The 26,295-nt window shown below is 43.9% G+C and overlaps 2 protein-coding genes across 5 annotated transcripts in view; one reads left to right on the forward strand and one right to left on the reverse strand.

Moving 5' to 3' along the window:
- xkrx (XK related X-linked) overlaps positions 1 to 9,373 on the forward strand; it is a 57,847-nt gene extending 48,474 nt beyond the window's left edge. For all 4 annotated transcript variants that reach the window (XM_068047501.1, XM_068047502.1, XM_068047503.1 and 1 more), the window contains 2 exons: positions 1,256 to 1,515; positions 7,921 to 9,373. In XM_068047501.1, coding sequence (XP_067903602.1) covers positions 1,256 to 1,515; positions 7,921 to 8,678 — 1,018 coding nt within the window. In that variant the 3' untranslated portion in view covers positions 8,679 to 9,373. The remainder of the gene's footprint in view (positions 1 to 1,255; positions 1,516 to 7,920) is intronic.
- A 16,055-nt stretch (positions 9,374 to 25,428) lies between these two features.
- LOC137377415 (solute carrier family 25 member 53-like) lies at positions 25,429 to 26,295 on the reverse strand. The gene has a single exon (XM_068046995.1). It carries the CDS (start codon positions 26,293 to 26,295, stop codon positions 25,429 to 25,431), a length of 867 nt encoding a protein of 288 aa, XP_067903096.1.

Below are 26,295 nucleotides of genomic sequence, written 5' to 3' on the forward strand. Positions count from 1 at the left end.
TTTCTTCTTTTTGTACTCTATGCCCCTATTAATAAAGCCCAGGATCCCATATGCTTTATTAACTGCTTTCTCAACCTGCCCTGCAACCTTCAACTTGTGCACAGATAGTCCCCAGGTCCCTATGCTCCTGCACCCCCTTTAGAATTGTACCCTTTAATTTATATTGCCTCTCCTCGTTTTTCCTACCAAAATGAATCGCTTCATTAAATCCTTTTAATTGATCAGTTATCTGAACAAATTGTGTAGACAAAGTTTGAAATGAAATTATTGGCATATTAACACCTTACTGATTCATGTAATAGACAGTTATCTTGCTAGAGTGAAAACAGAAAATGCTGGAGAAAACTCAGCATGTCAGGGAGCATCTGTGGAGAAATGGGATTAACGTTTCAGATCAATGGCCATTCATTAGATTTTAGATTTCCAGAATCCACAGTATGTTGTTTTTATTATAATTATCTTACAGGGCTTTTTCAGAACAGCATGGTTTGAGACATGAACATTAACAATAGGCATTAGACCCCCACCCTCATATACCTCAATGCCAACAACATCTACTTATATTTATATGGAGCCTTTACTGTAGTAAAATGCCCCAAGGCTCTTCACAGGAGCATTATCAAACAAAATTTGACACCAAGCCAGAGAGGATTAGGGAGAGAATTTCAGAGTTTAGGCCTTGGTAGCTGAACGCACAGTTGCCAATGGTGAAACAATTAAAATTAGGGTTGCTCAAAAAGACTGAAATGTATGAGCAGAGCAGGTTGCAAGGCTGGATGAAATTACAGTCTGTCATAGGACAGAAGGGATTGATAAAACCATCCAAACAATTGGAGTGAATCTCCTGTTCCCCAAACAAAAGCCAGACATTTGTCCTCTTCCACCCACCATATGGCATTCAGTTTGCATTAAAGCCCAATTTAAACTGAAGGCAGGCAGCTGGGGTTGAATAATGGAAGTCTTGAGAATGGATGTATATTCTGGAGTTCAGATTCATTAACATTTGAAAGCGGCAAGTACTTTTGAAGAACTGTCAATTTGAAGATAAAGCAGTTGGTCCAGCCCACGATGGGGTAGGTTTTGCATGATCTGTGGAAGGATGAATTTGATGGAAAGAAAGGCTTTTTTCATTCAATTACTAAATATTTTCTTTTTGCTGAAAGCATGCAATCCTCCCTCCATGACCTTTCTTTAAAGCAAACAATTGCAGTTGTGCAGTTTTAAAATTTTTTTATCATATCCTCATTTCTGACAGGTGTCTAGAAGCTGTTGTTGTGCTCTGCAAGTCTGGGAAACATGAAGAGCCGTATGTCAGCATCAACCGGAAAAAAAGACTCCATCATGGCCATTCAAATGAATTTGAAAAAGAAGTGGGCCATTCAACAAGAAAGTTGACTATTCACCGTAATGCTTTTCAGCGGGCATCTGTCATTCAAGCCTTCATGGGCTCCACCCCCCAGCTTATCCTCCAGCTGTATATAAGTATAATGCAGAAGTACATCCCACCAGAACGAGGTAATATGTTTGGCCCTGCTGTCTAGGGCCTGAACGGAGACTGTATAGTTCTTCATGATGGGACAAGCATTATGCTTGACTGTGATACTGCAGGAAAACAAATCTTTCATATGATATATAATGCTTTCTGTGCTATTGGGGGAGAGAAATGTTCTTTGAACAGTTGAATAGTTCACATCGAAAGATGGATGAATATTCTGGAGCTTTGCTTGATAAAAAAATGATCAGGGAATAATTATGCAGAGGTTGCTAGCAGGAGATATAATAACTGAGCTAGACTCTAAATAGGGTAAATTGTATATGTCCTGTGGAAAGATCTTGATGGACCAAATAGGCTTTTTCTCATTACATACCTTTTACTCGCTTTAAAAAAAAAATTACACTTCCTGTCCTGAAAGCATTGATTCATGCTGAGTGTGGTTACAACCTTCCCGTAGCTTGCCACACAAGTATCCATTCTTGTGTATGAGGTTAGACTGAGGTTGTCAGCATGCAATTCAATAGAAAGGGGGCATTATAGTTGAGTCTAATGCATTTGTTATTCAACATCCCCATACACGCACTAACTTTCCAGCAGGGAATCACTGAATGGCAAATAGGAATGGAAACCTTGACAATTTCTCTTCCCTTAGTCATGGGTCACTGAAGCCAATTGTAACTTTCTTACTGCAGTCTGACTGAAATAAATGAATTCAACACAGACCAGGGATGGGACCTGGGACCTTCTTGGTCTGTAAGGTTCATTACCACACCAGATGGTGCATTTAATCACCAACCTATATTTTCATTTCTCTGTGCCTTTGTAATATGCTCTGGCTGGCATTGAGACTGATCTTAGAACTCCTCCAATGCTGTTCCAGAGACAGCCGTTGAGATGCATAAGCGCAGCCAATGATGGCAGACCTAATGGTAATCTTCCAATTTTGTGTTCATCATGGTGATTGTGAGGATTAGGATATTCTTCGTCTGTCACAGATTCATTACTGTGCAGAAGGAGGCCATTTGGCCCATCGTGTCTGCACCAGCTCTCTGAAAGAGCAATTCAGTCAGTTCCATTCTCCTACCCCTTCTCCCCGTAACCCTGCACATTCTTCCTCCTCATATAACAGTCTAATTCCCTTTTGAATGCTTCAATTGAATCTTCCTCTACCACACTCTCAGGCAGTGCATTCCAGACCTTAACCACTCGCTGCATGAAAAAGTTTTTCGTTTTATCACTTTTGCTTCTCTTCCAAACACTTTAAATCTGTGCCCTCTCATTCTCAATCCTTTCACAGGTGGGAACAGTTTCTCTCTATCTACTCTGCCCAGACCCTTCATGATTTTGAATACCCCTATCAAATCACCACTCAGCCTTCTCTTCAAGGAAAACATTCCCAACTTCTCCAATCTAACTTCATAACTGAAGTTCCTCATCCTTGGCACCATTCTCGTGAATCTTTTCTGCACTGTCTCCAATGCCCTCGCATCTTTCCTAAAGTGCGGCACCCAGAACTGAACGCAATACTCTAACTGATGCCGAACTAGTGTCTTATACAAGTTCAACATAAATTATTTGCTTTTGAACTCTATGCCCCTATCAATAAAGCCCAGAATGCTCTAAGCTTTATTAACTGCTCTCTCAACCTGTCCTGTTACCTTCAATGACTTATGCACATATACACCTAGGTCCCTCTGCTCCTGCACCCACTTTAGAATTGTACTCTCTATTCTATATTGTCCCTCCACATTCTTCCTACCAAAATGAATCACTTCACATTTCCCTGCATTGAACTACATCTGCCACCTGTCTGCCCATTCCACCAACCTGTCTATTCCTTTTGGAGTTCTACACTATCCTCCTCACAGTTCACAATGCTTCCAAGTTTCATATCATCCGCAAACTTTAAAATTGTACTCTGTACACCAAGGTCTAGGTCATTATTATATATCAGGAAAAGCAAGATTCCCAACACTGATCCCTGGGAAACTTCACTACAAACCTTTCTCCAGCCTGAAAAACATCTATTAACCACTACTCTTTGTTTCCTGTCACTCAGCCAATTCTGTATCAATGTTGCTACCGTCCCCTTTATTCCATGAGCTATAACCTTGCTCACAAGTCTGTTGTGTGACACTGTATCAAATGCCTTTCGAAAGTCCATGTACACCACATCAACTGCATTTCCCTCATCAACCCTCTCTGTTACCTCTTCAAAAAAAGTCCAGCAAGTTAGTTAAACATGATTTTTCCTTAAGAAATCCATGCTGGTTTTCTTTAACCCACATTTGTCCATGTGTATTAATTTTATCCTGAATTATTATTTCTAGAAGCTTCCTCATCACCGAAGTTAAACTGGCCAGTAGTTGCTGGGCTTATATTTACTTTTTTTTTTGAACAAGGGTGTAACGTTTAGAATTCTCCAGTCCTCTGGCACCACCCCTGTGCCAAAGGAAGACTGAAAAATTATAGCCTGTGTCTCCACGATTTCAACCCTCACTTTCCTCAGTATCCTTGGATGCCTTTGGATCCAGTTGTGTGTGAACAGTGCATAGCAAGGTTCCTGCTTGTTCTAATAGTTGTGGGAACTCCATGTAATTGACTTGAGCTTGATGGCATAAAATGTTGACACTTAACTGGCTACTTACATCCTCTATAAAAAGATAGTCTGATTGTCAATTTATTTTTCTCCCAGCTCCAACACTGTGCCCCTTATATTACGCAATATCCTACAATTTACCTCACAACATTTTGGACCTACTGAAGATATGTATATATTTTTATCACTTTACAAAATTCATTCTGTAAGCCACTAAAGTGCTGAAGGTCAAATCCAGGCTGATACACCACAGCAGCAGCAGCATTACGTGAAGTTGACTCTGGAGATACAACCAGTACTTGAAAGTTGTCCTGGCTTTGCTTGTTGTCCCTACCAAATCCACTGCACCAACAGTTGCTGCAACTTCCATTTGATGGAAAAAAAACCTCTGTTGCCCATGTGGAGATTTTGCTGAAATCTAAATGGGAAATGCCAATGAAGAGAATTCATTGATCTAATTTGCCTTGACTGCATATAGTAACAAATATCTCCATGGAAGAATTTGCATTTATATAGTACCTTTCACATTCTTTGGATGTCCCAAGCACTTCACAGTCAATGAATTACTTTCAAAGTGTAATGACTTGTTAAGTAGGCAAACACAGCAGTTAATTGTGCACAGTTAGGTACCGCAAACGGCAAATGAAATAAACATCCAGTTTGTCTGTTTTTGGTGGCATTGAGTGAGGGAGAAATGTTGGCCAGTGTACCAGCAGACTATCCTTTTTTGAATACTGCCATGAGAACTTTTATGCCCACTTGAACAGGTGCATCTGTTTAATGTCTGAAAGACAGCACTTACTGACAATGCAGCTCTCTCCTTGTCCTGAAGTATCAGCTGAAATTATGTGCCTGAACTTTAGGATGACACTTGAACCCACAACATTCTGACACAGAGGCAAAACTTCTACCAATAGAGCCAAACTGACACAGATATTAAAAAGAACTGGCAAAAAGGTGCACTAGCTGGTCTTTTACAGAAGTTGTGAGCTGTTAGTCACATATTGACTTAGTAATATAATACCACTGACCACCTCCAGGCGCGTATCCATTGTCTCTCGAGATAAGGAGGCCCAAAAGAATATAATAGTCTTCAAATCATGGTGTATTCTTCCAAGATGAATACATCAAGGTTCCTTTAGATTAGATTAGATTAGAGATACAGCACTGAAACAGGCCCTTCGGCCCACCGAGTCTGTGCCGACCATCAACCACCCATTTATACTAATCCTACACTAATCCCATATTCCTACCAAACATCCCCACCTGTCCCTATATTTCCCTACCACCTACCTATACTAGTGACAATTTATAATGGCCAATTTACCTACCAACCTGCAAGTCTTTTGGCTTGTGGGAGGAAACCGGAGCACCCGGAGAAAACCCACGCAGACACAGGGAGAACCTGCAAACTCCACACAGGCAGTACCCAGAATCGAACCCGGGTCCCTGCATCTGTGAGGCTGCAGTGCTAACCACTGCGCCACTTTGTATGGCATAAGGAGCCTACATCATTTGAAAAAGAAAAAGGCACCAACAAAAGTAAATAATCCTTTTTTTTCCTAGTTTATGCACTAGTTATAAGCATGAAGCACTCCAAAGCCAGAAATAGCAAGGGTCAGATGAAGAGTAAAGCTTTGAGCTTACTTCCCTAACCTTAGAGAAGCATTCTCACTGCATCAGTTTATATTTCTACATGAAGGGTCACTGACCCGAAACGTTAACTCTGCTTCTCTTTCCACAGATGCTGCCAGACCTGCTGAGTGGTTCCAGCATTTCTTGTTTTTATTTTATATTTCTACGTATCCTGTTATCCTCCCTGTTGGGAACCTGCTTGGTTCTGTTCAGTGTCATCCCAGACCAGAAATGTACCACATAAGAAATTGCGGTCTTAGTCATCTCCCACTATTTTGTGGCAGTCTGCACTGCAACATCCATGCTTTATACCTGTTTTTTTTCCCTTTTTGCCTCTTTTGTTCATCTTGCCAGTTTTTTTCCTTCCTTCCCAAGGTATTGATTCCTTGCTGCACTAGGGTTCCACATGTGCCAGTTGCCCTCTGATACTTTGCCTGGTATCTAGTCTTCATATGTAAGCCCAGACAGTGGGTGTTGTCAGGCTGTTCATGGGAACATATGAATTAGGAGCAGGAGTAGGCCCCTCGAGCCTGCTCCGCCATTCAACAAGATCGTGGCTGATCTGATTGTAACCTCAACTCCGCATTCCCGCCTACCCCCGATAACCTTTCACCCCCTTGCTTATCAAGAATCTATCAACCTCTGTACTTCATAGGGTCCTACATCTATTGTATATTCCCTTGCCTTGTTAGTCCTCCCAAAGTGCATCACCTCACACTTCTCAGGATTAAATTCCATTTGTCACTGCTCTGCCCATCTTACCAGCCCATCTATATTTTCCTGTAATCTACGGCTTTCCTCCTCACTATTTACGACACCACCAATTTTCGAGTCATCTGCGAACTTACTGATCATACCTCCTATATTCACGTCTAAATCATTAATGTACACTACAAACAGCAAGGGTCCCAGCACCGATCCCTGCGGTACACCACTGGTCACAGGCTTCCAATCTCAAAAACAACCCACAACCATCACCCTCTGCCTCCTGCCACTAAGCCAATTTTGGATCCAATTTGCTAAATTGCTCTGGATTCCATGGGCTCTTACCTTCTTGACCAATCTCCCATGCGGGACCTTATCAAAAGCCTTACTGAAGTCCATATAGACTACATCAACTGCTTTACCCTCATCTACAAACCTAGTCACCTCCTTGAAAAATTCAATCAGATTTGTTAGACATGATCTTACCATGACAAAGCCATGCTGACTATCCCTGATTAATCCCTGCCTCTCCAAGTGATTAACCCTGTCCCTCAGAATTTTTTCCAATAGTTTCCCTACAACTGATATTAGACTCTTCTTTGGCCTCCTTACCTCGAGAGACAATGGGAAAGCACCTGGAGGTGGTCAGTGGTGTGTGGAGCAGCGCCTGGAGTGGCTATAAAGGCCAATTCTAGAGTGACTGGCTCTTCCACAGGTGCTGCAGAAAAATTTGTTTGTCGGGGCTGTTACACAGTTGGCTCTCCCCTTGCGCTTTTGTCTTTTTTCCTGCCAACTGCTAAGTCTCTTCGACTCGCCACACTTTAGACCCGCCTTTATGGCTGCCCGCCAGCTCTGGCGAACGCTGGCAACTGACTCCCACGACTTGTGACTCACTGGCCTGTAATTACCTGGTTTATCCCTACCACCCTTCTTCAATAATGGTACCACATTCGCTGCCCTCCAGTCCTCTGGCACCTCTCCTGTGGCCAGAGAGGATTTGAAAATTTGTGTCAGAACCCCTGCAATCTCCTCTCTTGCTTCACATAGCAGCCTGGGATACATCTCATCTGGGCCTGGGGATTTATCCACTTTTAAGCCTGCTAATACCTCCTCCCTTTCAATGCTAATTTGTTCCCTACCACATCCCCACCTTCCCTCAATTCTCCTACCACCTACCTACACTAGGGGCAATTTACAATGGCCAATTTACCTATCAACCTGCAAGTCTTTGGCTGTGGGAGAAAACCGGAGCACCCGGCGGAAACCCATGCGGTCACAGGGAGAATTTGCAAACTCCGCACAGGCAGTACCCAGAACTGAACCCGGGTCGCTGGAGCTGTGAGGCTGCGGTGCTAACCACTGTGCCGCCCCAACCTATTGAGCCAGCAGGAAGCTGCTACTGCTCGTGTTTCTAGACCTAGTTGTTCATGTCTGTTTCCACTGAATTTTGTCTTGTTTCCACTGAATTTTGTATCTCTCTGTTCAGTTGCTCTGATGGTGATGTCATTGTTGTCGGTGATTTATGGGGCCCTGGTGTGTAACATCCTTGCCATCCAGATCAAGTATGATGACTACAAGATCCAACTGAGACCAGTTGCTTACATTTGCATCATCCTATGGCGCAGCTTGGAAATTGCTACACGGGTCACAGTGTTGGTGTTGTTCAGCACAGCACTGAAGAAATGGGTCTTTGCTGTGCTCTCCATTGATTTCCTCGTCTTCCTTTTCCTCCCATGGGCAGAGTTCTGGTATAGCCGCTCACCCTTTCCCTCGAACATTGAAAAGAACTACAAACGGTTTGGTACAGCTGTCATACTGTTTCTTATTACCATTCTCTATGCTGGAATTAATGTGTTCTGCTGGTCAGCGGTCCAGATTATGCTCAGCAACCGTGACTTGATCAGCAAGAGGCAGAACTGGGTCAGGTTGTCCATCTATTATGCGCTGCGGTTTGTTGAAAATGCAGTGCTTCTAGTTTTGTGGTATTTTTTCAAAACAGACATGTATGAGTACTTATGCTCTCCTCTGCTGGTGGTTCAGCTAATTATTTGCTACAGCCTGGCCATCATCTTGATGCTCCTCTTCTATCAGTACTGCCATCCGTGCAGGTGGCTTTTCACACACAACATTGCAGACTGTCTCCAATGTTCCTGCTGGAAGAGGCCTAGCTTTGAACCTACAGTTGAGAATTCACAATTCAGTTCAGGCATTGCAACAAAAGGCCGGTGCAGTGAAAACAAGTGATTTTGTTGCTTTTCTCACATCACCCTTCCCTTGGAATGCAAGGTTTAACAGGCTGGGGAATTTCACAATAAGCACAATCATGTTGGAGAATAGGCCAGTGTGATGCCGGAGATCAATGCATACTACTGCTGCAAGCTGGAACAGTGCTTGGATGTTGCTTTCTATATGTACACATCAAAAGAAGGTAAAGGCTGTTTTGTTCTCTCCTTTTCTGAGAGACTGGAAGGAGTTGCAACCAATCATGAGATAGCCATTCTCTCAACCAAATCTAAGAAAGTCCTAGTCAACAGACACATCTGTTGACAATGAAAGGACCCTGGCCTTTCCTGATATTTAGGGGCATCAAGGCTGGATCTGCATCAGGCTGAAAGACATTTGTATTCAATGAAAGATTGTGTTTATTCAGGAATAGAGAAAAGCACATTTTTCTTTGAGCCCACATTTACTTTGCTTGAAGCAGCCTAATAACCAGCTGTAAAGGGTCATTGGCTGAATCTGTCTTTTCTTTTTCCTAAAGGCTTCAAAAACTTCTTTTTAAGTTGATGTGAGTTTGAATGTATATGATTTGTTGTGCTAAAAGCAGTTTGTATCTTTATTTATTGCCAGTTTTTTCTTTTGTCCACTTTTCACCAATGTGCACTCTTGCTGTGGTACAATTAAATGAGCACAAGTGACCTGCATGTACTTTATCCAAATGACTATGCTTTGTGTGGCTTTGTCAGTGAAGTGGATCTCAAAAGGACGTCACATCCTGGGCTCAATCCCATTCTCATTGGTCCATATTGCATAATTTCGAGCAGGAGTCTGCAGGTATTAATCCAGAACAAAAAATGGCTGAATTTTCCCCAACTGGCCAGCTCAGGGATGCTGAAACCAAGTCTTGTCTTGGCTGAAATCTGCTGGCTCTACACAGATTTGGAATCGGATATTTGTGGTTTGTGTGGATTAATGCAACAGTGCCTTAAGGGAAGTCTCAATATTTTATTTTGATACAAAAGCTGTAATTTGCCTGTTCCTAAACAAAATGCCCAAGTATACCAGCACAGAATATCTGAATTCTGTACTATATTCCTTAGGTTAAAGATTTTAATTTTATTCAGGATATTTGTTCTCTAATGAAAGGCAGGTTCCCTCAGTTTCCTTTCAGTCAGTAAGCTGTTGGGAGGCAAGTGGTGATGAATCAGCAGTGTGTTGATGGGGTGATGGGTTTTGAACCGCAAGCATCTTCTCACTTTTCAAACCACTGTGCATAACCAACAATCAGTGGTCTGATTATACACCGAGGGGATGAAATTAATCTTCTGCCAGTAGCAAGAAATAGACACATAGCGAATTGGCAGCCCAGTTCATATCATGCCTAATTTTCTTTTTCATTTACTTCAATGGCTAAATAAAAAACATGTGATGTAACAAGGCCTGCCAATTCGCAGTTGCCTGTTTTGCGTTACTGACGGGCTGACCATTTAGTTGCAGCAAACTGCACTCTGCACTGGTTCCAGCTTCTAGCCTCTCTGAATTTCTCCCCTGCAATAATTATACTGACAAGTAATTTTGAAGCTTGTCCGATTTACAAGGGGTCTAATCTTCTGTGAAAGCAGAGCTGCTTCTGACTGTTACTGCCTGTTGTTGACCTTTAGTTTCAAAGGATATGCAGAATGAGTTTACCACTGCAAAAAAACTTACATCTCTAAGGATACCCAAATGAGAAGCAATGTCACTCGATTCACCTACATAGTTTCACACCCTTCAATTCTGATTCTCACAAGACTGTTCCAGATCATATAAATGCTGTCCATCTCATTTTATGTTAACGGAGATATTGAATTCACACTTGAATCCAACATTTGTGTTCCCACTGGCTTTTAAACTTAACCCATTTCATGAGCTGGCAGGAAGGGGAGCTAAAACTGAAATTGAAAAACATAACATAGTCACTCCTCCTTGAACACTGCAAATCACTTTTCTGTGAGCACTGAAAACAAATCATCATCAGCCTTTTGACAGTTGGTTGCTCAAAACTGTACACAATAAGGATATCATCTGTCTAATTTTATTAAAATTTAGTATGAGTACAAAATGGAAACTTGCTTTGTATTTGCACTAAAGTTTGCTGTTAAAATTGGCAGGAAGGATTTCACCTCTATGAAAGGTGTGACAGTTTCACAGTTCTTACAAACTGTCGATAAATGATCAATAACAGAATTGGCGGCTCTCAGATTTTTAAAAATTCGTTCATGGGGTATGGGCGTCGCTGGTTCTGCCAGCATTTATTACCCATCCATAATTGCCCTTGAGAAGGTGGTGGTGAGCTGCCTTCTTGAACGCTGCAGTCCATGTGGGGTAGGTACACCTACAGTGCTGTTAGGGAGTTCCAGGATTTTAGCCCAGCGACAGTGAAGGAACAGCGATATAGTTCCAAGTCAGGTTGGTGTGTGGCTTGGAGGGGAATTTGCAGGTGGTGGTGTTCTCATGCATCTGCTGCCCTTGTCCTTCTAGGCGGTAGAGGTCATGGGTTTGGAAGGTGCTGTCAAAGGAGCTTTGGTGCATTGCTGCAGTGCATCTTGTAGATGGTATACATTGGTAGTGGAGGGAGTGACAATCAAGCGGGCTGCTTTGTCCTGGATGGTGTTGAGCTTCTTGAGTATTGTTGGAGCTGCACCTATGCAGGCAAGTGGAGAGTATTCCATCCAACTCCTGACTTGTGCCTTGTAGATGGTGGACAGGCTTTGGGGAGTCAGGAGGTGAGGTTACTCGCCGCAGGATTGGAACTATATCACCATTCCTTCACTGTCGCTGGGTCAAAACCCAGCAGCTCATTGTTTTCACACAAGTCCAGCAAGTGTTTTTTTTAAGCTTACTTTTGAACAAGGCTGTCTGGTCATGTTGAGTGGCAGGTCATGCTTGTTAAGGATGACTATTCCTGTCCCTTTATCAGGTTTACTGATGTGTATGTCCGGGTTGGTTTTACGGCTTCGCAATGCTGTCAGACACTCTCTCTGAACTAATGCTTTGTCTTTCACCACAACCATTAACATGCTCATTACCTTTGTCCCATGACATCTTTGTTATTTAATCTTTCCTGCCCTATCACACACTTTCCCTTTTGTTCTTTTTCCCACCACAACCACGCGCCCCGCCCCGCCTTCACTATGATGGCAGACACAGTAATTGGTATGAGCCAGACAGATCTGCAGTACTCCAGGGTGCTTTTGCTGACTGTTATGTGCCAAGCAATGTGCATCTCCTCCAGCAAGAAAGAGCCGAAGCACCTGCCCCTGACTTCAACATTGTCACCATCACTGAGTTATGCACTATTAATATACTGGGGTGGGGGTGGGGGGTGGCGTTACCATTGACTAGAATGTTAACTAGACCAGCCATATCAGCACTGGCTACAAAAATAGGGACGAGACAGGGTACTGTGTGACAAATGGCTCAGCTCAGACCTCAATACTTCTGAACCATCTAAATGGCCCACTATGTAATGGTGGAATTGCAGCAACATTCAGGAAACTCAGTGCCACCCAGGACAAAACAGTCCACTTGGTCCTGCTACCAGTGACCTCCGTATGCATACCCTGCAAGACCAGCATATTGGCTGCTGTATTCATTATTGGGTGCATTGCAGCAACTCACTGGGCTGAATTTTCTTTTCCTGCGACCCAGAGCAGCAGTGGGTGAAGAAGTGGCGGGCCAGACACCGCCGTGATCTAGCGTGTGGTGGCTCATTTAAATATGCAGCATGGGCCGCACCCCCCCTCCCATCACGTGGCGGGGGCGGGCTCTGTGACTCCATAAACGGCAGCAGCTGCCTCTGCACAGGTGCTGGTGCAATTTTTTCAAGGGCTGCCAGACCTGCACAGTTGAATCCTGTACCCCTCCTCACGACACTGTAAATAAGTTTCTGACCTGCACCCCACCAATACAATGAAAATAAATGGGTGCCCCTCCAAAGCACTTATATTGAAGATTTGACCTCTCCCCTTCCCCACCCCCTCTGCACAAAGTACAGATGTCACCCCTCACCCCACCCCCCACAGTAGAAATGCATAGTTGACCCCACTTCCGTACCCCCCATACACTACACTAAAAATCCTAAGTCCCCCCCTTCCCCACTTCTGTGGTGCCAGCTTTCCCTGGACAGGAAAGTGAATGCAATTGAGTACCACCCGTTGCATGGAAGATCCCAGACAGCCGTTAAGATCACGGGGACTTGTAGGTAGATGTATTCCTGTAGTATATTTAAAGTTGGATCCCGTTGCCAAATGGTAGTGGGGGCTGCCGCGGAGCCTCGCCACCGCCGGGAAGATCTGGCCTGGCAATCCTGGTGTCGGGCTCTGTGGCAGGTCGCAGCGATCTTCCGGAACTGCCCCGCCACGGAGTCCAATTGCAGGAGCTCAACAAAATTCAGCTCACTAAGTTCATTTCAACAGAATCTCTCTGCCCTGTGTCCTATACCATCGAGAAGGACAATAGTAGCAACATATGCAAACATCATTATTTGCAAGTTCCCCTCAAAGTCACACACTACCCTGAATTTGACATATATCGCTTCTCATTAATCTCCTAGTGAGTCAAAATCCTGGAATTCTCTACTAACATCATTGTGGGAGTACTATCACCACAAGGATTCTGCAGTTCATGAAGGCCTAGCAGCATCTTCTCAAGGCAATTATGGATGGGCGATAATTGTAGCTTTTCCAACATGGCCCATACCCCAAGAATAAATAATACAAAAAAAATCTGACAAACCAGCCTGATTCACTAGAACAAAGAACAGTACAGCACAGGAACAGGCCATTCGGCCCTCCAAACCTGCGCCGATCTTGATGCCTGTCTAAACTAAAACCTTCTGCACTTCCGGGGACCATATCCCTCCATTCCCATCCTATTCATGTATTTGTCAAGATGCCTGTTAAACGTTGCTATCATACCTGCTTCCACCACCTCCCCCGGCAGCAAGTTCCAGGCACTCACCGTCCTCTGTGTAAAGAACTTGCCTCGCACATCCCCTCTAAACTTTGACCCTCGCACCTTAAACCTATGTCCCCTAGTAACTGACTCTTCCACCCTGGGAAAAAGCTTCTGACTATCCACTCTGTCTATGCCACTCATAACTTTGTAAATCTCTATTGTGTCGCCCCTTCACCTCACACGTTTCAGTGAAACTACAACAACTTGTACTTATATATTGTGGGCGGCACAGTGGCGCAGTGGTTAGCACCTCAGCCTCACAGCTCCAGCGATCCGGGTTCAATTCTGGGTACTGCCTGTGTGGAGTTTGCAAGTTCTCCCAGTGTCTGCGTGGGTTTTCTCCGGGTGCTCCGGTTTCCTCCCACAAGTCAAAAGACTTGCAGTTTGGTAGGTAAATTGGCCATTATAAATTGCCCCTAGTATAGGTAGGTGGTAGGGAAATATAGGGACAGGTGGGGATGTGGTAGGAATATGGGATTAGTGTAGGATTAGTATCAATGGGTGGTTGATGGTCGGCACAGACTCGGTGGGCCGACGGGCCTGTTTCAGTGCTGTATCTCTAAACTAAGTTAATATAGAGCCTTTAATTCCAAGGAGCTTCACAGAAACATTATCAAATAAAATTTGACACTCAGCCACATAGCAGATATTAGGACAGGTGACCAAAAGCTTGATCAAAGAGGTAGGTTTTAAGGAATGTCTTAAAGCAATAGCGAGATGGGGAGGCTTAGGACCTAGGCAACTGAAGGCATGGTTGCCAATGTGTCACAAGAGTTTTTTTTTAAACTAAGACATCTGAGTGCCTTCAAGAGCTGGAAAAGGGGATTTCTGTGAACACTGACTGCTGACACTTGGTGATTGAAGTGTGCAGGCTCTAAAACATGTATCCAAGCAACAGGAAGATTTATGACTGTCTTGTGACTTGGTTGTTGAAAGCTTTTAGTTTCATTTTGGCAGTGTGAAACAGGCCAGGGAGCTTGGAGCAATTAGCAGTGAACTGTAGCTGTGATTTGCTGATAGACCAGAGAAAAGACCGATTCTCCCTGAAAAATAAGCCTTGCATCTCTTAGAAAGAAATACTACATTTAAGGTGTGGTTTTGACCTGCCTGAAGAGAGAGAAAAGACCCAGGAAAAGAGGAGTTGCTACACTCTGTGGAGGAACACTGCTTTGGAGAAAGGAAGCCTTGTGTTTCGGGTGTGGCAGATTGCTGTTGCCTCCAGTCTCAGGAATCCTTGTCTCAAGAGTGAGTCCTGTTGACTTTTGTGTTTTTGGGAGATCCTGAAATCGCAAGAAAGTTTCGACTGTTAGACTGCTACTTAAAAATACAAGTAGACTTGTTGCTACACCTTTTTGCTAAAAGATCTGTGTGATGCCTACTGCAGTTAAATTGGGGGATACATAAAATGTTTAATTTGGCTAATTTCTGGTAGGCGGGAAACTTTACTAATATGCTGTGAGCTGTGGAGTAGTGGGACTGAATTAACAGTGCATTACTCCCACCTTGGTTGCAACAAATGGTAAATCGAAATGTGAAAGAGGCCAGAATTTTATGAGAGCAATTTACTTGGTGTGGGGTGGTGGGACTTTGGGCTTGGAGGAGGTTAGAGAGAGGTGAGACCGTGGAGGGATTTGAAAACACGGATGAGAAATTTAAAATCAAGGCAGTTCCAGATGGGGAACCATCGTAGGCCAGTGAGCACAGGAGTGAAAAGTGAACGGGACTTGGTGCAAGCTAGGACATGGGAAACAGAATTTTGGATGAGCTCCAGTTTATGGAATTGGAAGATGGGAAACCAGCCAGGAGTGCAGTGGAATAGTTAAGTTTAGAGTTAACAAAGGCATGGCTGAGAGTTTCAGCAGCAGCTGTGCTGAGGCGGGAAGGAGACGGGTGATGTTAAAGAGATTGAAGGTGGCGGTCTTGGTGATGGAATTGATATGGGGTCGGAAGCTCTTCCCAGAGTGAAACAGTACACCCATGGTAGTGAACGGTCTGGTTCAGCCTCAGACAGTGACCAGGGAGAGTGATTGAGTAGGTGGCTATGGAACAGATTTTGTGGCAGGGACCAAAGACAATGGTTGTTAAATGAAATTTCTGCTCATCCAGTGCTGGATGTCGGAAAAGCAATATGCAATCTGATTTGGAGTAGTTCAAACATGAAGTTGTGGGAAAGATGGGCATGAATTTGGGAGACAATAAATATTCAAGATCTTTAGAAAGAAAAGGGAGGTTGGAGATGAGGGGCTGGAGAGGTAGACCTGTTACTAGGACTGGGATTACTTCTAATTGGCTACAGATAGCTCTGAAAGCTATTGCCTAATAGCCTAGTTTTGGGTGGACAGCAGCAAGAAGGGCATCCGTGCTCTTTGATGAAAGGCTATGTGATTTTAAGTTCAGTGCACACATGTGGGGTTGCTAAGTTTTTTTTTTTCTGTCCATCTGTGCCTTAGCTCTCAGTGCATATGTGTTTGGATGCCTTTGTAAAGGGAGAGGGTGTGCACTCCATGTTGGGCAATCAGAAAGATGGTGACAGGTTTCTGCATCAGTTAACCAAAATTAACAATAGTGAATGGAGTCAGTTAGAAAGTCAAATAAAATATTGAGGCATATGAGATTATGGTAAATAGATCTGAGGTATTATTATTGTTGTAAGCATGAATGAGATTGGGAACAGAACATGTAACAGAGCTTGTAACCGTGTAATCCTTTCTTTAGTCTCGGCTTGCCTGGACTTTTAAGTGTTTTCCCTTTTTTGTTCTCATTGGAAAGAAAGTGAGATAACTATTGAGGCAGAACTAACCTAGCCTTCAAAGTGGTACTGAATGCCCTTTTTAAAAAAAACATTCACAGGATGTGGGCATTGCTGGCAAGGCCAGCATTTATTTTCCATCCCTAATTGCCCTTCAGAAGGTGGTGGTGAGCCATCTCTTGAATACAGCTTAGTAGCTTGCTCGGCCATTCAGAGGCACCCCATTCACCACTGTAAACAATCACTCCCTCCAACAACAGCACACAGTGGCATCAGTGTGTACCAACTACAAGATGCACTGCAGCAATGCACCAAGACTCCATTGATAGCACCTTCCAAACTCAGGACCTCTACCACCTAGAAGGGCGAGGGTAGGAGACACATGGGAATACCGGCATCTCCAAGTTCCTCACAAAGTCACATACCATCCTGACTTAGAACTAGATCGCCATTCCTGTCGCAGGGTCAAAATCCTAGAACGCCCTCCCTAACAACAATGGGGGTGTACCTGCACCAGGACTGCAGTGGTTCAAGAAGGCAGCTCACTGCCATCTTCTCAAGGTCACTTAGGGATGGGCAATAAATGCTGACCTTGCCAGCAAAGCTTGCATTGCAAGAACGAAATTAAAACAAACTTGCTCTCTCAGTATTAGACATCCACTCAGATACTTTTACTTGGAAAATTAGGTAGTGAGATGTGACACCCAGTGATTCACAGAGCACAGATGAATGGGGAGTGAATGACGGAGCGCCACCTTCTCAGAAGAGGCTGAGGAGAGGGCTACCACTGGGATCAGAATCATGGGATCCAGAACTGATGGGTACTCACTTGAAAGAAAGGATAGTTGAGGAACGCAATACCTATGTGCAGGGTCAGAGCTCAATCTTGGAGGACCAGTGTCAACTGACAGGTATGACACTTGAATCTACAACTGTCCTTTGCGGCAACATCACAGAAATTTTGCCTTTTTTGGAGGCACTAATAGAGTGACTGGCAGATTCATAGGAGTCTGCAGCAGAGCACTGATTAGAAAGTACAGACTGCAGCTCTGGAGGCAAACTGGGGCAGAATGGAGTGCTACATGAACCTTGGTTTCAGTACTGACTGATGTATCTCAAGGCTTTCAGGATCTGTTATGTGCCATTGGACTCACCACACAGTGAGGCCAGAGGTTCAGGGCCCAATGTGATGGCAATGATTGGAGTACACCTGCTTGATACTGCCGTTTCTCCGGACAGCAGTAGAATGTGGGAGACAAGACTAGAGAGCTGAGGAGCAAGCTTCAAAAGGTGCAACTAGCAGTGGTTCCCTCCCAGGAGCAAGCTGCAATGAAATGAGGCAACCTCAGTCAAACGAGCCCACTGTACAGCATGGGTAACATATGAACAGGTGAATCCATTCCATCCCTCATGCCTGTGCTGCCATGTAATGAGATCATTGACTGATCTGTAACTTAGTTTTCTCACCTTTGTTTCACGTGCCTTGATGTCCTTACCCAACAAAAATCTATCAACCTCTATCTTGAAATTCAGCACCCACAGCCTTTTGTGGGGAGTGGATTTCAGATTTCCACTACCTTTTGCATGAACAAATGCTTTCTGATTTTTACTCCTATTTGGTTTAGCTAGAAATTTAGCATTATGCCCCCTTGTTCTGGATTCCCCACCAGAGGAAATAGTTTCTGTATCTATTCCAGTTTTATTCCAGCCCTAAAATGGATATACAAGCTGTCTGGGAGCAGCTGCAGCTAGTTACTTAGGAACTGGCCTAAACTGGTTTTCAGAAACTTGAATCACTTGTTCTTCAGAAAATATAAAAACAGGGCTTTCTCAGTGCTGCTTCACCTGCTTTGAGTGCAGAGTGTAAAGTGGGAGTTTAGTGAGTGAGGGAGGGGCTCCTTTCTTTCTTCTACCTTTTTTCAGCCTCCAGTAGCTGGCACTTACTTCTGTACAGGGGAAGAAGCTGATTGGTGAGTAACTGGTAAGTTATTCTATTTATTCTAACCGTAATAAACAGTTTTTAAAGTTATGGTATAGCAAGTCAGCTTGGTCAAGCAGAATGTACATCCTGTGGTATGTGGGAAGTCATGGACGCACCATGTGTCCTGGATGAACACATTTGCAGGAAGTGTCACCGGCTGCAGAAGCTTGGGCTCCAGGTTGCGGAACTCAAGCTGCAGCTGCTGTCATTGTTCATCTGCGAGGCGGAGGACTACGTGGATAGCACATTTAGGGAGGTGGTCACACCGCAGGTCAGGAGCATGCAGGCAGAGAGGGAATGGGTGACCACCAGGCAGTCTAAGAGAACCAGACAGGCAGTGCAGGAATCCCCTGAGTCTATCTTGCTTGCTGATCGGTTTTCCATTTTGGATACTGGTGAGGGTGATGGTTCCTCAGGGGAGTGCAGACAGAGCAAAGTCTGTGGCACCACAGGTGGCTCAGCTGCACAGGAGGGGAGGAAGAAGAGTGGAAGAGCAATAGTGAAAGGGGATTCAATAGTCAGGGGATCAGACATGCATTTCTGTGGCAATAAACGTGACTGCAGGTTGGTTTGTTGCCTCCCTGATGCCAGGGTCAAGGATGCCATGGATCGCCTGCAGGACATCCTTCTGGGGTAGGATGAACAGCCAGAGGTCATGGTCCACATTGGTACCAATGACTTAGGTAGGAAGAGGGTTGAGGTCCTGAAAGCAGATTTTAGGGAGCTGGGAAGGAAATTAAAAAACAGGACCTCAAGAGCAGTAATCTCAGGATTACTCCCAGTGCCATATGCTACTGAGCACAGGAATAGGAGGATTGATCGATTGAATACGCGGCTGAAGAATTGGTGTAGGAGGGAGGGCATCAGATTTCTGAGGCATTGGGACTGGTTCTGGGGCAGTACTGACCGAGCTGGCCGAGTCCTAAAGGACATAGCTGCTAGACTGGGTCGACGGCAGGTGGTGAGGGAAACCAGAGGGAAAAACATACTTGACCTCATCCTCACCAATCTGCCTGCCGCATATGCATCTGTCCATGACAGTATTGGTAGGAGTGACCACCGCACAGTCCTTGTGGAGATGAAGTCCCGCCTTCACATTGAGGATACCGTCCATTGTGTTGTGAGGCACGATCACCGTGCAAAATTGGATAGATTTCAAACAGATCTAGCAATGCGAAACTGGGCATCAATGAGGCGCTGTGGGCCAACAGCAGCAGCAGAATTGTACTCACCCATAATCTATAACCTCATGGCCCGGCATATCCCCCACTTTACCATTACCATCAAGCCAGTAGATCAACCCTAGTTCAATGAAGAGTGCAGGATCGCATGCCAGGAGCAGCACTAGGCATACCTCAAATGAGGTGACAACCTGGTGAAGCTACAACACTGGACTACTTGCATGCCAAACTGCATAAGCAGCATGCAATAGACAGAGCTATGCGATCCCATAACCAACGGATCAGATCTATGCTCTGCAGTCCTGCCACATCCAGCCGTGAATGGTGGTGGACAATTAAACAACTAACTGGAGGAGGTGGCTCCACAAATATTCCCATCCTCAATGATGGGGGAGCCCAGCACATCAGTGAAAAAGGCTGAAGCATTTGCAACAATCTTCAGCCAGAAGAGTCAAGTTGATGATCCATCTCGGCCCCCTCCTGAAGTCCCTCGTATCACAGATGCCAGACTTCAGCCAATTTGATTCACTTTGCATGATATCAAGAAACGACTGAAGGCACTGGATACTGCAAAGGCTATGGGCCCTGACAATATTCCGGCAATAGTACTGAAGACCTGTGCTCCAGTACTTGCCGCTCCCCTAGCCAAGCTGTTCCAGTACAGCTACAACACTGGCATCTACCTGCAATGTGGAAAATTGCCCAGCTATGTCCTATACACAAAAATCAGGACAAGTCCAACCCGGCCAATTACCACCCCATCAGTCTACTCTCAATCATCTCAAGGTGATGGAAGGTGTCATTGACAGTGCTATCAAGTGCCACTTGCTTAGCAATAACCTGCTCAGTGACGCTCAGTTTGTGTTCCGCCAGGGCCACTCAGCCCCTGACCTCATTACAGCCTTGGTTCAAACATGGACAAAAGAGCTGAACACAAGAGGTGAGCTGAGAGTGACTGCCGTTGACATCAAGGCAGCATTTGACAGAGTATGGGATCAAGGAGTCCTAGCAAAACTGAAGTCTTTGGGAATCAGGGGAAAACTCTCTGCTGGCTGGAGTCATACCTAACGCAAAGGAAGATGGTTGTGGTTGTTGGAGGTCAATCATCTGAGCTCCAGGACGTTACTGCAGGAGTTCCTCAGGCTAGTGTCCTAGGCCCAACCATCTTCAGCTGCTTTATCAATGACCTTCCTTCAATCATAAGGTCAGAAGTGGGGCTGTTCGCTGATGAAATCACAATGTTCAGCACCATTCGTGACTCTTCAGCTACTGAAGCAGTCCGTGTAGAAATGCAGCAAGACCTGGACAAAATCCAGGCTTGGACTGATAAGTGGCAAGTAACATTCGCGCCACACAAGTGCCATGCAATGACCATCTCCAACAAGAGAGAATGTAACCATCTCCCCTTGACATTCAATAGCATTGCCATTGCTGAATCCCCCACTATCAACATCCTAGGGGCTACCATTGACCAGAAACTGAACTGGAGTAGCCATATAAATACCATGGCTACAAGAGCAGGTCAGAGGCTAGGAATCCTGCGGCGAGTAACTCACCTCCTGACTCCCCAAAGCCTGTCCACCACCTGCAAGGCACAAGTCAGGAGTGTGATGGAATACTCTCCACTTGCCTGGATGGGTGCAGCTCCAATAACACTCAAGAAGCTCGACACCATCCAGGACAAAGCAGGCCGCTTAATTGGCATCCCATTCACAAACATTCACTCCCTCCACCACCGACGCACAGTGGCAGCAGTGTGTACCATCTAAAGATGCACTGCAGCAATGTACCAAGGCTCCTTAGACAGCACCTTCCAACCCCCGACCTCTACCAACTAGAAGGACAAGGGCAGCAAATGCATGGGAACACCACCACCTGCAAGTTCCCCTCCAAGTCACACACCATCCTGACTTGGAACTATATCACCATTCCTTCACTGTCGCTGGGTCCCTTCCCAACAGCACTGTGGGTGTACCTACCTCACATGGACTGCAGCGGTTCAAGAAGGCAGCTCACCACCACCTTCTCAAGGGCAATTAGGGATGGGCAATAAATGCTGGCCTAGCCAGCGATGCCCACATCCCATGAATGAATTAAAAAAAAGTGGGACCTGTACAAGATGGACAGGCTACACCTTAACAGGACCGGAGCTAATATTCTCTCAGGGAGATTTGCTTGTGTTGGGGAGGTTTAAACTAACTTGTCAGGGGGATGGGAACCTGAGGGGTAACTCAAATTGGAAGGAAGTAAAGCTGGTAACAGGACGCAGAAAAGTAGCAAGCGACATTAGAAGGCAGGTGAAACAAAGGTAAGCATCAACTCGGCTTAGAATGCAGAATAATGTCAAGAAGACAAGGTTAACGGCTCGCTACCTGAATGCACGCAGCATTCACAACAAAGTAGATAATTTAAAGGAACAAATATAGATAAATGGGTATGATCTAATTGCCATTACGTAAACGTGACCAAGACTGGGAACTGAATATTCAAGGATATTTGACATTTAGGAAGGACAGGCAAAAAGGAAAAGGAGGTGGTGTTGCACTGATAATAAGAGATGGGATCAGTACATTAGTAAGGGAGGATCTCCGATCAAATGAACAAAATGTGGAATCTGGTTGGAGCTAAGAAACAGCAAGGGGCAGCAAATATTGGTAGGAGTTATTTCTAGGCACCAAACAGTAGGTAGTAGTGTGGGGCATGGTATTAATCAGGAGATTAGAGAAGCATGTAGCATGGGTAATACAGTATTTATGGGTGAATTCAATCTGCATATAGACTGGGTAAACCTAATGAGCACTAATGCTGTGGAGAACAAGTTTCTGGAGTGTGTTAGGGATGATTTTCTAGAGCAGTATGTTGAGGAACTGACGAGAGAACAGGCTATTTTAGATCTAGTATTATGTGATGAGAATGGGTTAATTAATAATCTTCTTGTAAAAGAATCTTTAGAAATGAGTGACCATAATATGATAAAATTTTACATTATGTTTGAAAGTGAAATAGTTCAATTTGAAGGCAGGGTGTTAAATTTGAACAAAGGAAATTATGAAGGTATGAGGGGCAAATTGGCTAAGGTGATTGGGAAAATACATTAAAAGGTATTCCAATACATCAGCAAAGAATAGTCTTTAAAGAATTATTACATAGTTTACAGTAACTATACATTCCTTCAAGGCACAAAAACCCCAAAAGAAAAGGCAGTCAACTGTGGCTAACAAAGGACTTTAAAGATTGTATAACATTATAAGAAAAGGCCTATACATTTGCCAGAAATAGTAGTAAACCTGAGGATTGGGAGGATTTTAGAATACAGCAAAGTAGGACCAAGAAACTGATAAAGGGAGAACAGAATATAAACGTAAACTAGCAAAAAACATAAAAACAGACTGTAAAAGCTTCGATACATAAAAAGGAAACGTTTAGCTAAGACAAACTGGGTCCATTGCAGGCAAAGTCAGGAGAATGTATAATGGGAAATAGAAGCAGAGAAGCTAAATGATTACTTTATATCTGTCTTCACTGAGGAAGATACAAGTAATCTCCCAGAATTAGAGATCCAAGGGACTCGGGATAATGAGGAATTGAAGGAAATTAGTATCAATAAGAAGGTTGTATTGGAGAAATTAATGGGGCTAAAGGTTAATAAGTACATGGGAACGGATATTCTACATCCCAGAGTGTTGAAAGAGGTAGCTAAGGAAATAATAGATGGATTGGTGATCATCTTCCAAAATTCAATAGATTCTGGAACATTTCCTGCAGATTGGAAGGTACCAAATGTCACACCACTATTTAAGAAGGGAGGGAGAGAGAAAACAGGGAAGAACAGAACTGTTAGCCTTACGTCAGTGGTAGGGAAAATGTTAGAATCTATTCTAAAGGATGTAATAAATGGATACTTGGATAATAATGATCTGATTGGGCATAGTCAACATGGATTTATGAATGGGAAATCATGTTTGACTAACCTGTTGGGAGTTTTTTGAGGATGTTACTAACAGAATTGATAAAGGGGAGTCAGTGGACATAGTATACTTGGATTTTCAGAAGGCTTTTGACAAAGGTAAAGGAGGTTGGTTAGCAAAATTAAAGCACATGGGATAGGAGGTAATATACTGGCATGGATTAAGGATTGGTTTGCAGGCAGAAAATAGAGAGTAGGAATAAACGGGTTATTCTCACGTTGGTAGGTTGTAACTAGTGGGGTACCGCAAGGATCAGTACTTGGGCCCCAGCTGTTCACATATAATCAATGATTTGGATGTGGGGACCAAATGTAATATTTTCAAGTTCGCAGATGACACAAAACTTGGTGGGAATGTGTCTTGTGAGAAAGATGTAAAGTGGCTTCAAGGGGATTTGGACAGACTTAGTGAGTGTGCAAGAAAATGGCAGATCGAATATAATGTGGAAAAATGTGAGGTTACCCACTTTGGTAGGAGGAACAGATGCGCAGAGTATTTATTAAATAGTAAGAGATTAGAAAGTGTAGATGTACGAAGGGACCTGGGTGTCCTCGTCAAGAAGTCACTGAAAGCTAGCATGCAGGTGCAGCAAGCAATTAAGAAGGCTAATAGTATGTCAACCTTTATCGCAAGAGGATTTGAGTACGAGAGTAGTGAAGTCTTCCTTCAATTGTATAGAACCTTGGTTAGACCACACCTGGAGTACTGTGTGCAGTTTTGGTCCCCTTGCCTTAGGAAGGATATTATTGCCATAGAGGGAGTGCAATGAAGATTCACCAGATTTGTTCCCGGAATGGCGGAACTGTCCTATGAAGGGAGATTGGGGAAACTCTCTAGTTTCAAAGAATGAGATGTGATCTCATTGAAACCTACAAAATTCCTAAAGGGATAGATAGGGTATATGTAGGTAAGATGTTTCTCCTGGTTGGGGAGTCTAGAAGCAGGGGACACAATTTCAAAATAAGGAGGAAGCCACTTAGGACCGAGATGAGGAAAAATGTCTTTACTCAAGAGGGTTGTGCATCTTTGGAATTCTCTACCCCAGAGGGCTGTGGAAGCTCAGTCATTGAGTATGTTTAAAGCAGAGATTGACAGATTTCTAAATAACAATGACATAAAAGGATATGGAGATAGTGTGGGAAAAAGGCACTGAAGTGGTTGATCAGCCATGATCGTATTGAATGGCGGAGCAAGTTCAATGGGCTGAGTGGCCTACTCCTGTTCCTATGTTCTATGAAATCCCTTTATCATTTTAATTGATTAGATCACCCTGGAAACTTCTGAAGCCAAGGAATACAACCCAAGTTTTTGCAACTTGTCTTCATAAATTAACCACTAAACCCTGGTATCATTCTCGTGAATCTGTGCTGCACCTCCTCCAAGGCTGTTATATCCTTCCTGAGGTTCCGTAACCAAAACTGAAAACAGTACTCCAGATGGGTTCTGACTAAAACTTTGTACAACAGAAGTTTCACTTTCCTTGCTTTTGAATTTCAAGCATCTTGAAATAAAGTCCATAGGACTTCTGATTACTTTTTGTACCTGTACACTAGCTTTCAGTGATTTGTGCATTCGGACACCCAAGTTACTTTGCACCTCCACAGTTCCTCGTATCTCAGCATTAAGAAAATAGTCCAATTTATCTTTCTCGGATCAAAGGTGGACAACCTCAGACCTCCCCACCTGAACTCCATTTGCCATAGTTTTGCCCACACACTTTTTAATGTCCCTTAGTAACACCTGCTCACATTAACACAACTTATCATACCACCTAACTTTGTGTTATTTGCAAGCTCGGATATACAACACCATTCCTTCATCAGTCATATATATACTGAAAAATATATGAGTTACACAGTTCTTTGAGAAAGTAATTATTAGGTTGCTCTAAGTAATACTATTTTTCAGGGTGTGGAGCCTTTAAAAGTTCATAAATAGTAGTGGTTATCCCCCAGGTTATGCAGGACCTCAGTATAACCAGGGAACCACCTCTGTAAATGTACAAGAGGCTTCGGGCACGGGATACCCAGAATTTTGAAATGAAATTCCAAAGGCTCATTTTCTCTTCCCCGATGTGAGATTGCATATTTGCAATCACTACACTAAGTGGATATAAGATGAAACACACCATCATGCCATTTAAACTCCCAGAGACAAAAGCAGAAATGCCACTGGGAATGCCTTTGTCCAAGAGTGAATTCTTAATCGGGTCTTTGAAAGAGAAATAAAGGGCACTGCCTGTTCCATTCCTCAACAGAATGGGGAGGAAGCCTCGATAGTACCCAAGTTGTAATTTATCCTTAAAGCTGTAAGAATTGAACTCCTTCAGGATACTCTGGATGTTGGGAAGCTTAACATCTTTTCTGTGATCCTGAAGGACATTTTGGACGCGTTCAAATGGTGTCAACACCAAGGCTTCAATAATTCCAGATAAGGACCCTGCAATGCAGCGATGGTACAAATGTGTACCCTCGGGGGACATAATCCCAATGAGGCTATCATAAGTGCCAAACAGCAAGGTGCCTTGGATGGTTTTAGCTAGGAGCGGAGGGAGAATTCCTCTGTAAAACTTGATGAGACCTTCTTGGCAGAGTTGAGTGACAGCTTTACGGATAATGAAACCATGGATTTGCTGTCGGAAAATTGTTTTGTGGACTGGAAAGGTCAGAAATGTAGCAAGACAGCTAGAGGCAGCTCCAATTCCGCAGTTCTTCAGTGAGGCTACCACCGAGCTGTTGACTGAGTCTTCAGAGTTCTGCTGCAT

The sequence above is a fragment of the Heterodontus francisci genome, chromosome 15 (assembly GCF_036365525.1).
Source record: "Heterodontus francisci isolate sHetFra1 chromosome 15, sHetFra1.hap1, whole genome shotgun sequence".
In the NCBI taxonomy this organism is placed as follows: Eukaryota; Metazoa; Chordata; class Chondrichthyes; order Heterodontiformes; family Heterodontidae; genus Heterodontus; species Heterodontus francisci.